General features: G+C 41.6%; 1 protein-coding gene across 4 annotated transcripts in view; it reads right to left on the minus strand.

Annotated features, from left to right (window-relative positions):
- Positions 1 to 13,879, minus strand: part of TPK1 (thiamin pyrophosphokinase 1) — a 314,750-nt gene that overhangs the window by 209,314 nt on the left and 91,557 nt on the right. Inside the window, exon 1 of one of the 4 annotated variants that reach the window (XM_080386109.1) lies at positions 790 to 1,841. The exons of the other annotated variants lie outside the window; for them this stretch is intronic. Coding sequence (XP_080242235.1) covers positions 790 to 801 — 12 coding nt within the window. The 5' untranslated portion in view covers positions 802 to 1,841. Of the gene's footprint in view, positions 1 to 789; positions 1,842 to 13,879 lie in introns of those variants that run through there. 4 annotated transcript variants of the gene reach the window in all.

The raw sequence follows: 13,879 nt of genomic DNA on the forward strand, positions 1-13,879 counted from the left end.
GCTTCCCAGAGTAAAGACTGGGACAGACAGTAAAGTGAATTATCTCTCTTTTCTTCCCAGGCACGAGTGGTGCATTTCCTCACATACTAACGAAAACAACAAGCAGTGCTTAAATAAACATTTACTCCTGACACAGCTGGATTCAGCAGGGCATTCCCAGTCTCTCCATGACACCAGCCATTCAACAATAAAATGATGCAATATGCATTTGGAAAAAAACAAACACAACACAACCCCAACTACAAAAGAGAACCACCATAACCACTGTTCTGTTAAAAATAAGAATACCAAGAAAGAAATGCTTCTATAAGAGGAGATGATTAAAAGTAACTGTACAGAAGAAAGGAAAAAAACCCCAAATAATTAAAGCTAACCTTTAAATTATTATTGCAGTCTGTAAGAAATCTGCTGCAAACTTTAATAATATTGTTTGGAACATCAGTCATTTTGCTCTTGTGAAATTCATTTTTGATAATGCAATAGTAACATCTCAGGAATGATATTAAGTTCCTACTTTGTATTAAAGTAGAATTGTATTAGCATGCATGGTACAGTATATGTATCCCTGCTGGGATTATTTTCATGCTGGAAAAAACAATGTTATTTTTCTATTACTGAAATAAGTTATCTATTTTGACAGTGGAAAATATATTTCACTGAACTATAAACTAACAAAATCTCTCATCTAAGAGGATATCACTAAAGTTACTCTTCGGCTGCACTTTCCATTTCTAGCCAGCGGCAATTCTGCTAATTCTTCTGCAGAAACTCATTTGATTTGTGGCATACCTGTGAGCTCATGTACTAAAGTTAGCATGTCCAGTCCAATTACTCTTGCTCAATCCTTGATCAAACTATTGGGAAATCAGCCTGAGGAAAGAACAAAGGATCGCGACTGACAGAGACATGTCTTTCTGAACATAATTCAAGTGTCCTCCTTCCAGGATCTCTCTTGATGCAGCCTTTGCATTTGTCCATGCGTGTCCATGCATGAGCCCCAAAGTGGCTTGGAGAGAGGGAGAAATGGGGAATCAGAGTTATGTTTATATTCAACACATCTGTACTTTACTGACATAATTTTCCAAAGCACTCAACCTCATCCTAACCTCTGTTTTTCAGTTTAAGCAATGGGATGACTGGTTTCCATTCACCTTCCCCATCGGTGAGTTACCTCGAACGCCTTCCAGCTGGTTGGTCCTAACCCATCAATTTCTTGTCTGGGCATGGAAGAAACAAGGTCTAGCACAGATCTAAAAGGGGAGGAGGGCAGAGTCACCTTACCCAACAAAATCCCCCTCTCGTACAAGCTGCAAATAGTTCCAGATGTGAATAAAGGAGGTTAACAGAGGCCTGGAATCAAAGCCCCTCACTAATGGATCAAAACCACGGTTAGCAAACATTGGTACTTCAGGAAAGTCCAGGTTTTAGCCACATGATTACTCCAATTCAAACCAAAGTGTACATTTCCAAACATACATCCTAATTTGCCACCGCTGAACGATGTGTAATTTCCAGTGCATTTCGTATCGGTTCTGAAGCTGACCAATACACCTCCCGGCGCCGAAGCCACGCGTCGCACCGCACCTGCAGAGTAAAGGAGCTTCAATAAAGAGATTCAATCATATAGGTGGTGCAAAAAGCAGTGTGGGCGTCAGGCTTGGGACTGGCTCATTTACACCGTGTGCGTTCCAGCTGCTGGCATGAGAAGCATTTTTGTTTTCTTTCACGATAACACCAGATGCAGGGAGAAGTCAGGAAACTTGTGTATGTTCTAGAAAAGCTACTAGCCCTCCGTCCGGGCGCAGAAAATTACCCCTTTGAGGCAAGAACCAGCTTTCTGTCAAGCCTGCCCGTGGCAGCAGGTGTCGCTGTAATGCAGAGGTACGGCAATTAATTAGTAAATTATTGGGACATAAGACAAGAAGAGAAGCAGTAAAAGATGCTTTGTGGCATGTGGTAAGAACATTGGAAGTTTTGACAGCTGGTAGCTATGCACACTTTTTGTGCTAAGTGTTTTGGTTGCAAACATGATTGAACAGCAGATTGCCAGTATACACCTGCTTAAAAAAAAGTATGGGAACTCTCACTATTGAGGTAACAGCTTGCATAATGGCATTCATTACGTATAGTTTTCCATTTACTTACTGAATGCGCAGTCCTATTCCACACATTAAAGAGTTTACTGCTATTAAGTGCAAACAGAACTCCACACAGCACCTAGTTAAGCACCTCTGGAGCAAGGCCGGTCGTTGAATCCTCTGAGAACAGATGGTTACTACCCAAATGGTGCCTTTAAGATCCTGCAGCGGGCCTTTTAAGGCTAAAGTCATACATAAATTTCTGTCACTCTAGTGTCCATTCATTCCAGGTTATGGATAATGCATCTTCTAGGGAGCGGTGTCTGCTGGGTTACAGCCAGCACCAAACAAGGGCCAGAAGCCTCTGTTCTGCTCCACACGTGTGTGCCTTTTCAGCCAGAGCCCGGTATTAAGGAGCATCGTTTCTGACCTTCTTCGGGTCCTTCAGGATTCTGTGATGTGTTTCCTTCCATGCTGCCTGGAAATGGCAGTGGCTTCTGTCTCCCTAAGAGGAGAAGGGTTTTTTCAAGAGGGTTTTCAGCCTGCTGTCAAGGAGTATCTCCCTTCTACTCCTTCAGGCCTGAAATACCAGCCTTTGGTTACTGCTGACAGAAAAAAGCTATTTTCTGCTACAGCATTGAGCCATTTTACAAAGAAACTGCCAGAGAAATTAAGAGCTCGTCTTCTACTACAAAGGCTGACAAGGCAAGGGGAGTACTTTAAATAACGAGAAGTCTTGAAGAATGGTAACTCATAGCCCAGAGACTGCTGGAACAACGGTGCCATGATTTACTTAGAGGGAAAAAAGGGCTCCTCCTGCTTAAGAACAGATCCTACAAGGTCTCAACTTGCCCTAATGGCCAAAAGCCAGAGATATAAAAGTCAGTGTTCTTACCCTCACTGCCAAAAACTACTACAAGCGATGCTCATTTAGTTTAAAAAATAAAATGAACACTTTTAAAGCAGATCTACATTATAGTAAGAAATGTCTGTGTGAAGACTTGAAATGGGCACTGGTGCCAGCCCTGAGTGCGCCGAGCAGCCGCACTGCCTGCAGCCAGACAGGGGATGCAGGTCACCAAACTGCCGAGCAAACTGAGCAAAGAGCGTGTCTCCTGGATGCTGCCCAGCCACTGCCTGAAAGGAGGAAGGTAAAATATGCAGGTAGGGCATAATTAGGGATTTTTTGCATTACTTTAACAAACAGAAACCATTCCTAGAGCAAAGCTTTATGCTGGCCTCTCTGAAGCACATCCACAGCTTTCCTGTGGAAAGAAGAATGTGGAACTTGAACACAGAATCACTCCTCCTCCAGTGAGGCACTGAGCGACTACTTCACACCACCACCAGAGCTGAGACCACCATGCCATGGGAGCACTTAATGACAGTAACACAAAGCAAAGCGTCACCAAAGGGTAGTTGGGTTTTCCCTGCTTCCTTTTCCCATTTTGTAAACATCTGAGCTGAACCTGGCTTTTCTTCTTCCAGCCTCAAACACCCAAGCTCCTCGATACACTTCGGCTCATTTGCCCTTGCCCAGGGATTCTAGGAAGTCCCAGTGGATCTGGCTTCTCAACAAGCAGGGTGGTTAAACAAGCACATCAGGGCACTGTGGGGCACCAGGCAAGCCTTACTACATCTTCTCCTCTTGTCATTCCTCAGTCTCTCTTTTTTTTTTTTTTTTTTTTTTTTTGTGAATTTAATATGAACAGGACTAGGCCTAAGAGTTTTTGTGCTTACAGTGACTGGCACATTGTAGGACCCCTCCAGGCACTACTGCAATAAAAACAAGACAGACAAAGCAGAGAGAAAATGGATAACATAATATCTGCAAAGCACACAATACCCACAGGAAGCAACCTGGAGGCTGCTAATGCCGGTCCCTAATGCAGCAGCTCTCTCTTACTTATGTCTGTACAATATCTAATAAAATACGACCTCTGGGGAAGAAAACTCATCATCTACTTCTGTTCCTCTATGCATGCAAGACCTCTTCTCATTTACCAGCTCAGCAAAGATCCTGAGCTGTGATCTGCTGCAATCCAAAAAAAAGGTGCCAAGATGATGTACTTTGCTGTGGACTGGGCCCTGCCTGCCATGACTGTGGCCGATGGGTTAGGCAGGTGACAGGCTCCGGGTTCTACTCCTGCAATAGTTTCCCTGGAGTACTTGGTTCCTGACCAGAGGAAGCTGTGCAGCCACACCAGGGGAGGGCTCAGGCAAAGCAGGCACTGCTGCAGCCCTGCAGATAACCCTCAAGCTTGGGGAATGGGACACTTGGCTGCTCCATCCATCTTGGGAGGCAGAAGTCAGTCTGAACTCTGAAAATACAGCTTGAACCTGGGGAGACGAAACAGCAGCTTATATACCCGCATCGTGAAGCAGCTTTGGAGGAGCAAAGAAAATCCTGCAGACCACCATCAGGAAAGAATAAGGTTGTAAAAGGTTTTACTCCACGTAAAGCATAACATCAACTTAGTGATTATAGTCTGAACGGGCACCAATTTTATTTAAAAATTGGATTTTGACTGTCTACATATTTTTTGAAAAAGATGATGGAATTGCATGGCCTGTTAAAATTTGATTTTCCTTGGTTATAAGTAATGGGCTTTTGTGTACATAACAGGAATCTACTGCTTGCAATATCCCTTTGATAGACAAGTTTCAGGGAAATCTGTTTTGAAAATATATTTAGTAGTAAAATCAGAAACCATTTTCAAACTAAACACTCCTGGTTTAAAAGGCATGACTTTTCTTAAAGAAATGTTTGTTGTAACATCGGGAAATGCAATCACAATGTAAAAAAAAGAAGAGTATATTGCGTGCAATGAGAAAGAAAGGATCGCTGCTCAAAATGTTCCAATATATTCAGTACACTTGAAATATTTATGTTGCTTGGAGAATTAAAGCGTGCTAAATTTCCACCTAGATTTTTCCCCCGTATTTATTATTGTGCGGCATCATTAAACTGTTTTTTTAGTAGCTTTGCTATTTAAAATATCTTTATTCTCCCCTTTTGTCTAGTTGCATGGAGTGTTTTAAAAACAGCTAAAGTTTTAAGCTATCATAATTTTATTACTGCAATTGCCACAGTAGCAGAAATACACCTTGTGGGTCACCGTGGACCCTTAATGTTTCTGTGACATGGTCCATAGTGGCTTGGCCCATGTCCCAACCTGACTGGAGCTCCATAATAAAGTCAGCGGTGCTGTGTTAAATGTAATTCTCCCACATGTAAGTTGGGCCAAGTTTCCAAGATGTCCTACCATTAGAATAGAAAAGTTTCAGCTTCAGCTGATGTGAATCCATACAGCTACAGCTATTTAAAATCCCACTGCCGACAGCCACACATGCACTGCTTCTTCATACCATACATCGTCCGCCCTCAATTTTAAGCCATCTGCTATCGCACCAAAATCCAAAGGAGTTTTATTGAAGACAGAACGCTCAAACCAACAGTGGAACGACAGCTAAAAAGTCCATGAACATGTAGCTGCCGAGCCATGGTAACAAAATTCAGAAGGGCAAGCAAGGTACAAGAGGCTACTGAACCATAATTTCTCCGTTTTCACTAAATCATCTTAAAATACACATTAAGAAAAAATATCTTTCATCTCAACTCTATTTGTGGGATCATCTGTATCACAAGGCTGCTACGTCCCTGACATGAAGTTCGAAGCGTGGTCTTTAGTATCATCCATGTTATCTTCTTTAGTGAGGTTTTTATGTTATTTATGTGCAATTGAGATCAGTTATTCAGCTACGCCTTCCTCACACATTCACTAGTCTTCTCAGCAAACATATTCCTTTTACTCGGTATTAACTCAAACAAAATCCTTTTCTCACAGAACTGTTAAATTTGTCATAGCTGGGCTACATAAATGGCCCCGTGAACCAGAAGTCAAGAAGCACCAGAAATTGCTGCTTCAGAACAAGCAGTTTTGAGATATTACAGGTAGAGCCATTTCTTTTTAGTCTTTAAACCACATTATAATGATACTGCACCTCAGGTTCAGGAGAGTTGGGTCAGTAAAATACTTTTAAAACAAGCAAGTTATTCGTTGAAAGTGACTAGAAAATGAAAATACCTGCTCTAGATTTTCTTAGAGAAACTTTCTTTTGTTTTTCAACTTAAACCAAGCAATAAAAAACAGGCTAAAGGATTACACACTTGGTGTCTTTTCAATGCAAAGCTAAACAGCACAATCTGGGAAACAGCCAGAATCAAACTTCAACCAAAATTTCCAATTTCTTCTGATAAGCTAAGCCACAGAGTTAGTTATTTGGACAAAGTTGCAGGATGTGACTGGATAAAGGAAGAGCCAAACCCACCTGTTCCCACCTCCTCCCCATTCAAACACAAATATGTTCCCAAAGTCAAATTACCCACACCTAAACCCTATTGTACTTTTTCTTCGCAGGGATGTCTCCGTATCTTCCTCTCTAATATTTAGCTCACCTCTAATCTCTCTTGCCAAGCTACTGTTAATGTAAAAGGAAAATACATATCTAAATCCCTCTCCTACTCATCAAATCTGAATAAATAAAAGGGCATCATTTAATCATTAGTCTGAACCAAGAACGGCAGCAATACGGACTCTGAGGAAGTAGTCTACGTGAATAATTTCACTTTTGTTCAGGGTTCTTTTTCCCCTCTAACTTAAGGGTGACCGTTAAACTCCACTTTCCTCTGCCATTTGAGAGTTACGTGGTAATGCCAAACTCATGAAAAAATATTGTTTACTACTCCTCCTCAATGCTCTCTGCATTTATGGTGGTTGTAACTTTGCGACTCATAAAGAGTGACAGAGAAGGCAGTCCAAATGCAGCAAAGTCGGCATGAACTAATAAAAGGAAATCTCATCACAGAAGGGAAAACTTAGCAGCAAATTTAAAAACTGTCAGAAATTAACAGACAAATCCACTTCCGAGCAGCCCTGCAGTACATGCAAAGCAAGTTCCGTCACGGAGTGCTCAACTTAGAAAAGAGGATAAGGGAAGAAGCGGGCAGAAATAAGTAAAGTGGGAGAATCTCTGTGAGCACATTTATATACATAAAATTTTCTTATTAGCATAGTCACTGGGCAAGTCTATTTCCTATGGATTTAAATATACTGCTTTAACATGTTATTTCTTGTGGGTTTAAAATATACAATTTGTACCACAGCTTCCAAGTAATTAAACTTAAGACAAGCATCTGAGAGAAGAAAATAAAAAAATACATACATTAAGTATTTTTTAACAGAAGTAGATCAAGTAGAACTTTACTTAAGACCCTTTCCAAAAGAAACAAGATAATCCAGACAAGTTTAGCAGTCACAAATTACTTTCAAAGTGAAAGAAAATGGTAAGTATTCTTTCATAGCTCATGTAGTCTACCAGCCTATTTTATTATCATCTCTACCAGGATCTTCTACTTTCATTCCAATATCCCCTTCTTTGGCAGGGTAAGTCTTTTGAATCTACTAGAATCTGTAGGGACTGACTAAAAACACCCAAACAAAAAAACCCCACCAAATCAAGTTCTGCACTTTTTATTTATATATGCACATAAAAATTGATTCAATGCATATTAACATTGTATATACACTAGCAAGCTAAAGCAAAAGATTTTTAGCATTTTTTTCTAACACGAGAAAAAACTTCTTTAATTTGTGGAAACTTCCTTTGGAAGCTGAAAAACCAATTTTTATTGTCAACACAGTATCTTTTCAACAGCAAATGCTGTTTCAGAAATATTATGATTAATATTGTAGGTATATGGAACTTGATATTAACCATGGTAAAATTCAAGGTTATAGGTTATGCTAAACTATTTGAAGAATATTAGTATAGCAATATTTATTTACGAGGCAGTAAAACAAGGGGGAAAAAAAGCTCTCAAGTGCAAGTTCTGCTCTTTCAACAGTGTTTCTGACAAATACTTTTGAATCATATGTATTCAGAAGGGTGGTTAAACTCATGGAGCTTCTTTTAATGTTCTTAGGAAGTACTTTAACCCATGAGTGCAAAGAGCATCCCACACAGAGCAGCCACACTCAGGGCTTCACCAGGCTTTCACCCAAACTCCAGAGATTTCTCTGCTCTGCCAAGCAGCAGGACTGGGTTAAAGGTGCCCAGCTCCATAGGGGAGTGAAATGCAATAAAGCATTAACAATACAGCACCACCACAAAGTCAAATTCAGGTCAGATCTCGATAATCATTCACACCAGTAGCACTTGCCCGCACGCAGAGCCTTGTGGGAGCCTCCTGGGGAGAACAGGGCTCCCCCGCCGTCTGTAACGCAGCCCATCGCCCAGAGCACGGGGCACAGGCTGAGCACCTCACATGGGCTTCTGTGTCAGGGCACAACATACTCCAGCACCTAAGCAAGCACAGCTAACCTCACACTTTGCCATACATCAAACGAGTTCCATCTTAAGATCATGCCAGAGAAGGAACACGAAGTCATTTTCATGCTCTCCAGCCAGCTTAGATGAACTACGCTCTTCCCGCCTGTGATTTGAAAACAAGGAAGAACCATAAAAACAGAACATCTATTATTAACTTAAATAAAAACACATGGATGAGCATAGCTCCAAAAGCCTCTTACTGATTTAAAAGCAGGTATTTTTAAAATTATTTTCCCCCTCCCCCTCATTCAATTTTGTGTCATGTTCCTTTTGTTTGTATGAGCGCAGAGCAAGTGAACTGAACCCACATCGTCAATTAAACCAAAGTCAATCTGGAGAGAAGTACAGAAGGTTAATTAACTGCTAATGATTTTGGCATTTGTTTAGGTTAGTCCCTTAACTTAATTTATTGATGTGACAGTATATCAATGTGTCATGATTTATAAAAGACACTTGAAAAGCAAAAAGGTTGGTCATGCAACATTCACAGTTGCACACTAAAAATATGTACAGGTGTAATAAAAACTGTTTTAAAGGAACAATCTCAGATTATAAACATTAATTTCACACCTGAAACAACATACCAGAGGAGAACTGCTCGGAGAACCAGCCAAGCCTAGCAAAGCCACAGAGTATTCTCTGCTGCTAGCAAAGTGCAAGTACTTAAGTTTCTAAACCCATATTCATGAAATTAGCGCCAGGCTGCCGTTCCCAGAGCCCTCTCCGAGGTCACTTCACGGCATACCCTGATGCACTGTTTCTTCATAGCTGCAGGTAACACTGAAAATCAGGGACAGGCAAAGTTGATGCAGATTTTAACGAAGGCTGCTCTTATGATGAGTACAACATAAGCTACGGCACAGACAGCACAACCCAGAAAATTCACTTCAAGTTAACTTTTATGAAAGAAATTAAAGCCAATTGTGACAACTCTGTGAGAGGATAAATAAATACAGGATTCTCAACCACTTTCAGTCATGGGTCAATCCTTCCGGCCAAAACACTCAAGCCCAGTTGGGTCAGGCTCCTCAGAAGCGCAAGTACAAATCACAGCATGAGTCGAGGAATCCATTTCTTCCTGCTGAGGTGGGAAGGCAAAGCAGCATGGCTCGGATGAAAACATGCAAGTTGACTTTATGTAGCATTGATGATTTGGAGCAAAAGCAAAAATTAAGATCTGTGGGGGTTTTCCCACAAAGGAACAGAGGTGCTTTCTTCCCAGCTTTGGATTTAGTACGTGCACCTTCTGTCCACAGAGGTCAAAGTGAGATAAACAGGTAAGATGCTGGTGCTCAACACCATGGGGTGAGAAAGAATCATGTTGCTATTCATCTATGCATTGAAATCTTAATTAGCCTTCAAAACAAGATCCTTTTGGGATTCCAGCAGAAAATGATGGTATATGTGAAAGTCTCCTACGCTGAGGGTCATGCACAAGGAGTACAGGAGGTAGGGAAGCACAGCGAGAAACATCTGTCCAACCGCAGCCCCTTTCTCACTGAAATACCAATACTGCAACTCCACCTTGTAACTTCTAAAGGATCGATAGTCAATCATGAATCCTATAGTCAGGATATTTAGAACAAACCAAAAAAAACTTGGCACATTTTTACCAGACAATCTGCAGTGCAAATGCAGAACTCAGAGTAGGAAAGAGACTGAGATGGTAATCAGCATTTATTGCAGTAATCCAGTGGACCTGAATAAAAGATAATTAAGTTAATAGTGAACTTTCACCCAAATCAGCTCTCTTCATCATTAACAGGCTGTAACCAAGACAAAGGTAAATGGAAGATGATGACAGGAAATCATTCAGGAAAGCATTTTAAAAATAGCCCTATTGGTACAAAACATCATGCGGCTACGCTGCCATTATACATAGTACATAAATTCCAAGGCAGATATATTTAAAGAAGCGTGGATACTTAAACCAACACCCTGAATCAAGAGGTATGATAAATAAAAGATTAATGACATTTGTTGTTGGGAGAAGACCCTCGGAGAAGGGAGAGTTTTGCCTTGTGAAAAACAATGAAGTGAAAATGCAGACATTAATTTTCACTATTTCCAGTGAACTTCTGCAAAATAAAATTTGCAGACCTTGCTGGTCACAATAAACATAAGAGCAGCATCTATCTAAGAAATAATAATAATAAAATAATTCACCGTCAACCCCTTAAACCAAACTAGCAATAGTTTGGTACATGGTCCCAAAGAGATAAAGGCTTGAGCCGTAGCTGGGCCAAGAACTCCTCTAGAAAACCCACAAAGGAGCAGGGTGACACAGTCAGTGTCAATGCATATGGGCTTGGAACTCATGCGATTAACACATGAGTAGTGGGTGGCTTTTCGAAGACTCATCTATCAAGAAATGCACCTGTGGGCACAAGGAGTCTCATGCATAACCTTTCCATTGTATGCAATTGGACTATGAGCCAACCACTTTATTCCATATATATGGCAGCCTAAGTGAGCCTCGCCTGAGCTCTCCCTGCTTGGCAGCGTGCCTGCATGGCAGTGATCTCCCCTTCAGCTGGGATGCCTCTCAAGGATGCTTCTCAAGGCAGAGACACCTTTTAACAATGGCAGATCTTTGGATGCGCCCAGTCTGAGCACTCCTTGAATTGCAGCTGGACTGCATGCCAGGCAACTCTCTCCATGAGTCGGGGTTCCTCTCAAGCTGTGAGATGCCTTACCTGAGACTAAGTGATCCTTCCTTGCCTGAGGCAGAGAGACCTCTTACAACAGATCCTTGGTAAGTGACTGATAGCATGCTGAATTAATACTAATGAAACATTCTACTCAATGTTATTACAAACTTTGTACAGATAATTCCATTAGATATAAACTGTTGTCCAAGTCTGAGACTAAGATTGGATCCAGCCACACCTGGACTCCTCTCTGATAAGGAGTTTAGAAAGCAAGAGGGTCCGCTCTGATCCTCATGGCTCAACAGAGCATTTCCCCTACCCTTCTGCGTCTCTGGTCTCTGCGTGAATCACCCTAACTTGATTCTCACTTCATTTTCCTTTCTATGTTCTTTCCATGTAATAACTAGCAGACTGAACCTCACCGCAGAACTCTGTGAAGTTACACTTCTACAACATCATATTAAAACCACTTTTGACAAATACCTCTGACAGTGATTAAGTGATCTAAAGTGATTTGTCACCCATTCATGACAAGCTGAAGCAGCTGCGATGATACTAAATCAGGATCCGCAACAAAACCAAAGCCACTACTCATTCTCACTATTTCATGAGGGTAAGAATCAAGGAAATCTAATATATTACAAAGACCATGAGTGCAAACAGAGCCTGGTGAGAGCTTGGGCTGTGTGTACGCACAACCTGTCATAAGAGGAAATATACACATTCCTCTCAAAGCCCTACTAGACAGACCACGCTTGTTAAAAAGTATCTGAAGCTGAAGAACAAGCTTGCTTTTGCAGCATAAGAATGAAACCGAGAGCGCTGAGGTGCAATTCTCGGCTCTTCTACAGCTGTGTTGCCTGTGCAACTCCAAGGAAATAATTTCATACCTTGACCTTTTCTTCTCCACCCAATTCAAAGCACTTAAACTGTTATCCTAAACTGTAAAAACAAATGAAAAATTGCTATTTACTATGTGCTGTTACGTAGTAATATTATCCCTGAAATGACATGTACGCAAAAGACTTTAATATATAGCATGCCATAAACATGTCCTTATTGGCCAGCATCTCCTGAAGAATTAGGACTGCACCAAAGGCAGCATAGAAAAGAAGCTGAACAGCTTCCAGCTCCCGCTTCATTCTGTCGTATCCCGAGGCAGCTGTCAGGAAGAAGAAGAAATTCAGTAGCTTCTTTCATACTTCAGGTTTCTACCTGCCAGACACAGCAGCTTCAGCATTGCTCCGGTGTTGGAGTGATATCATACTACACATATACAAATTGTGCCGCCACACTCATACACGCCCCCAGCTGCAGAAGAAAGCAGTGGTGGCTGCTTGAACCAAATTGCTAGGTCACCCTGAAAATAAGCTGTACACCTGCTTAGTCATCTTCGAAGTGAGAGGCAGAGCCACTGAGGGATCCCTACCATATTCATATCCCTTAACTTCCTCAGATATGCCAGGACTATGCATCTCATGACACTCTGGGTGGAGAGTATGTGGTCTGGCTTGTCAGGAGAATGCCTCAAGGTTCAGTAGGATTTTGTTTGGAGCAACCAAGAACAGACCTGGTGCATTACCACCCTCCCACCAACTGAATGACAGATGGTTGTAAAACTTCATTTCCCCTCTTCCTCACTGTCCCTGAACCCATAGCTACCCAAACCAGACCCAGCTCTGGCTGTTCCATGGCACCTCCATTCCCATCTCGCACAGGACGTGTGAAACAGAGTTGCAAACCCAGAGAACTACAACTACTGTCTTGTTCCCTTCTGGAAAAGGAGGAATGTGGGAGGGATGACAAAGACAAAACGAGAAAAGGTTGCTTTTGCAACACCCATCCTCTCCCATGCCAGCCGTACCTGGTAAATTCTCTCCTTCAGAGAAATCCCGGAGGTTTCACATCAGGCTTTTGCACATTGTTGTAACATGGCCTAACCTAGCCTCTCAGCACACCCCTGTGTGCTCCCAAGTTTCATGACATGCTGCAGTAGCAGACAATAATATATCTGAAAAGAAAGCACGATATAGAAGAGGTGAAAGTGCTTTGCTTGCGGGTTTCAGGCACTATTGGACATGCCTTATTGATCCAGCCATGCACAGCTCTGAGCTGTTATCAGGCAGCTCCAGGGATGCAGCCGCTCAAGGCCAACACCACAGAAATGGCAAATACAGAAGATCTTTTTGACATTTTGACAATCCTTCAGTTCAAAACCCTATCCTCCTATTTGTTACAAGCTTATTTTGAAATCCCAAAGTAATTTTTCACTTGCTGCTCCTGCTGCTTTTGCCTGTCTCCCACTTTTGATCATCGCACGCAATAGCCCTGCAGATCCGCCGTTCTCAAAGAACTAAAGTGGTGCTTCTTTCTCCTTGGACCTATGGCAACATTCACACTGCTTTCTACATGCACTTTAAAAACAAACAAACAAAAAAACCCTCAAAATAAAAGCCCTACATATCCTGGGGAACTAAAGTAGAAGCAGTTTGATTTATCTTCCTTAGTAAAATGCATACTGCTTTGACTACTAGTAAAACTACCTCCTTGCAAAGCCCTGAAAATTAGGGGAAGGTGGCTGTGGTAGGAATGTGCAACCTCCTTTTGAAGTTTAGTCCGTTGTGGAAAAACTGGCAGCCAAGATTGAGAAGTAACTGATACGGTTTTTCTCTTCACGCTCACCTAGCCTCTATGCATATTCTTCACCTTAAAAACTTAAATCTCAAATGTTTAAGAAAAAAAAGCCCAACAAATTCA

The sequence above is a fragment of the Falco punctatus genome, assembly GCF_963210335.1.
Source record: "Falco punctatus genome assembly, chromosome: 4".
Lineage (NCBI taxonomy): Eukaryota > Metazoa > Chordata > Aves > Falconiformes > Falconidae > Falco > Falco punctatus.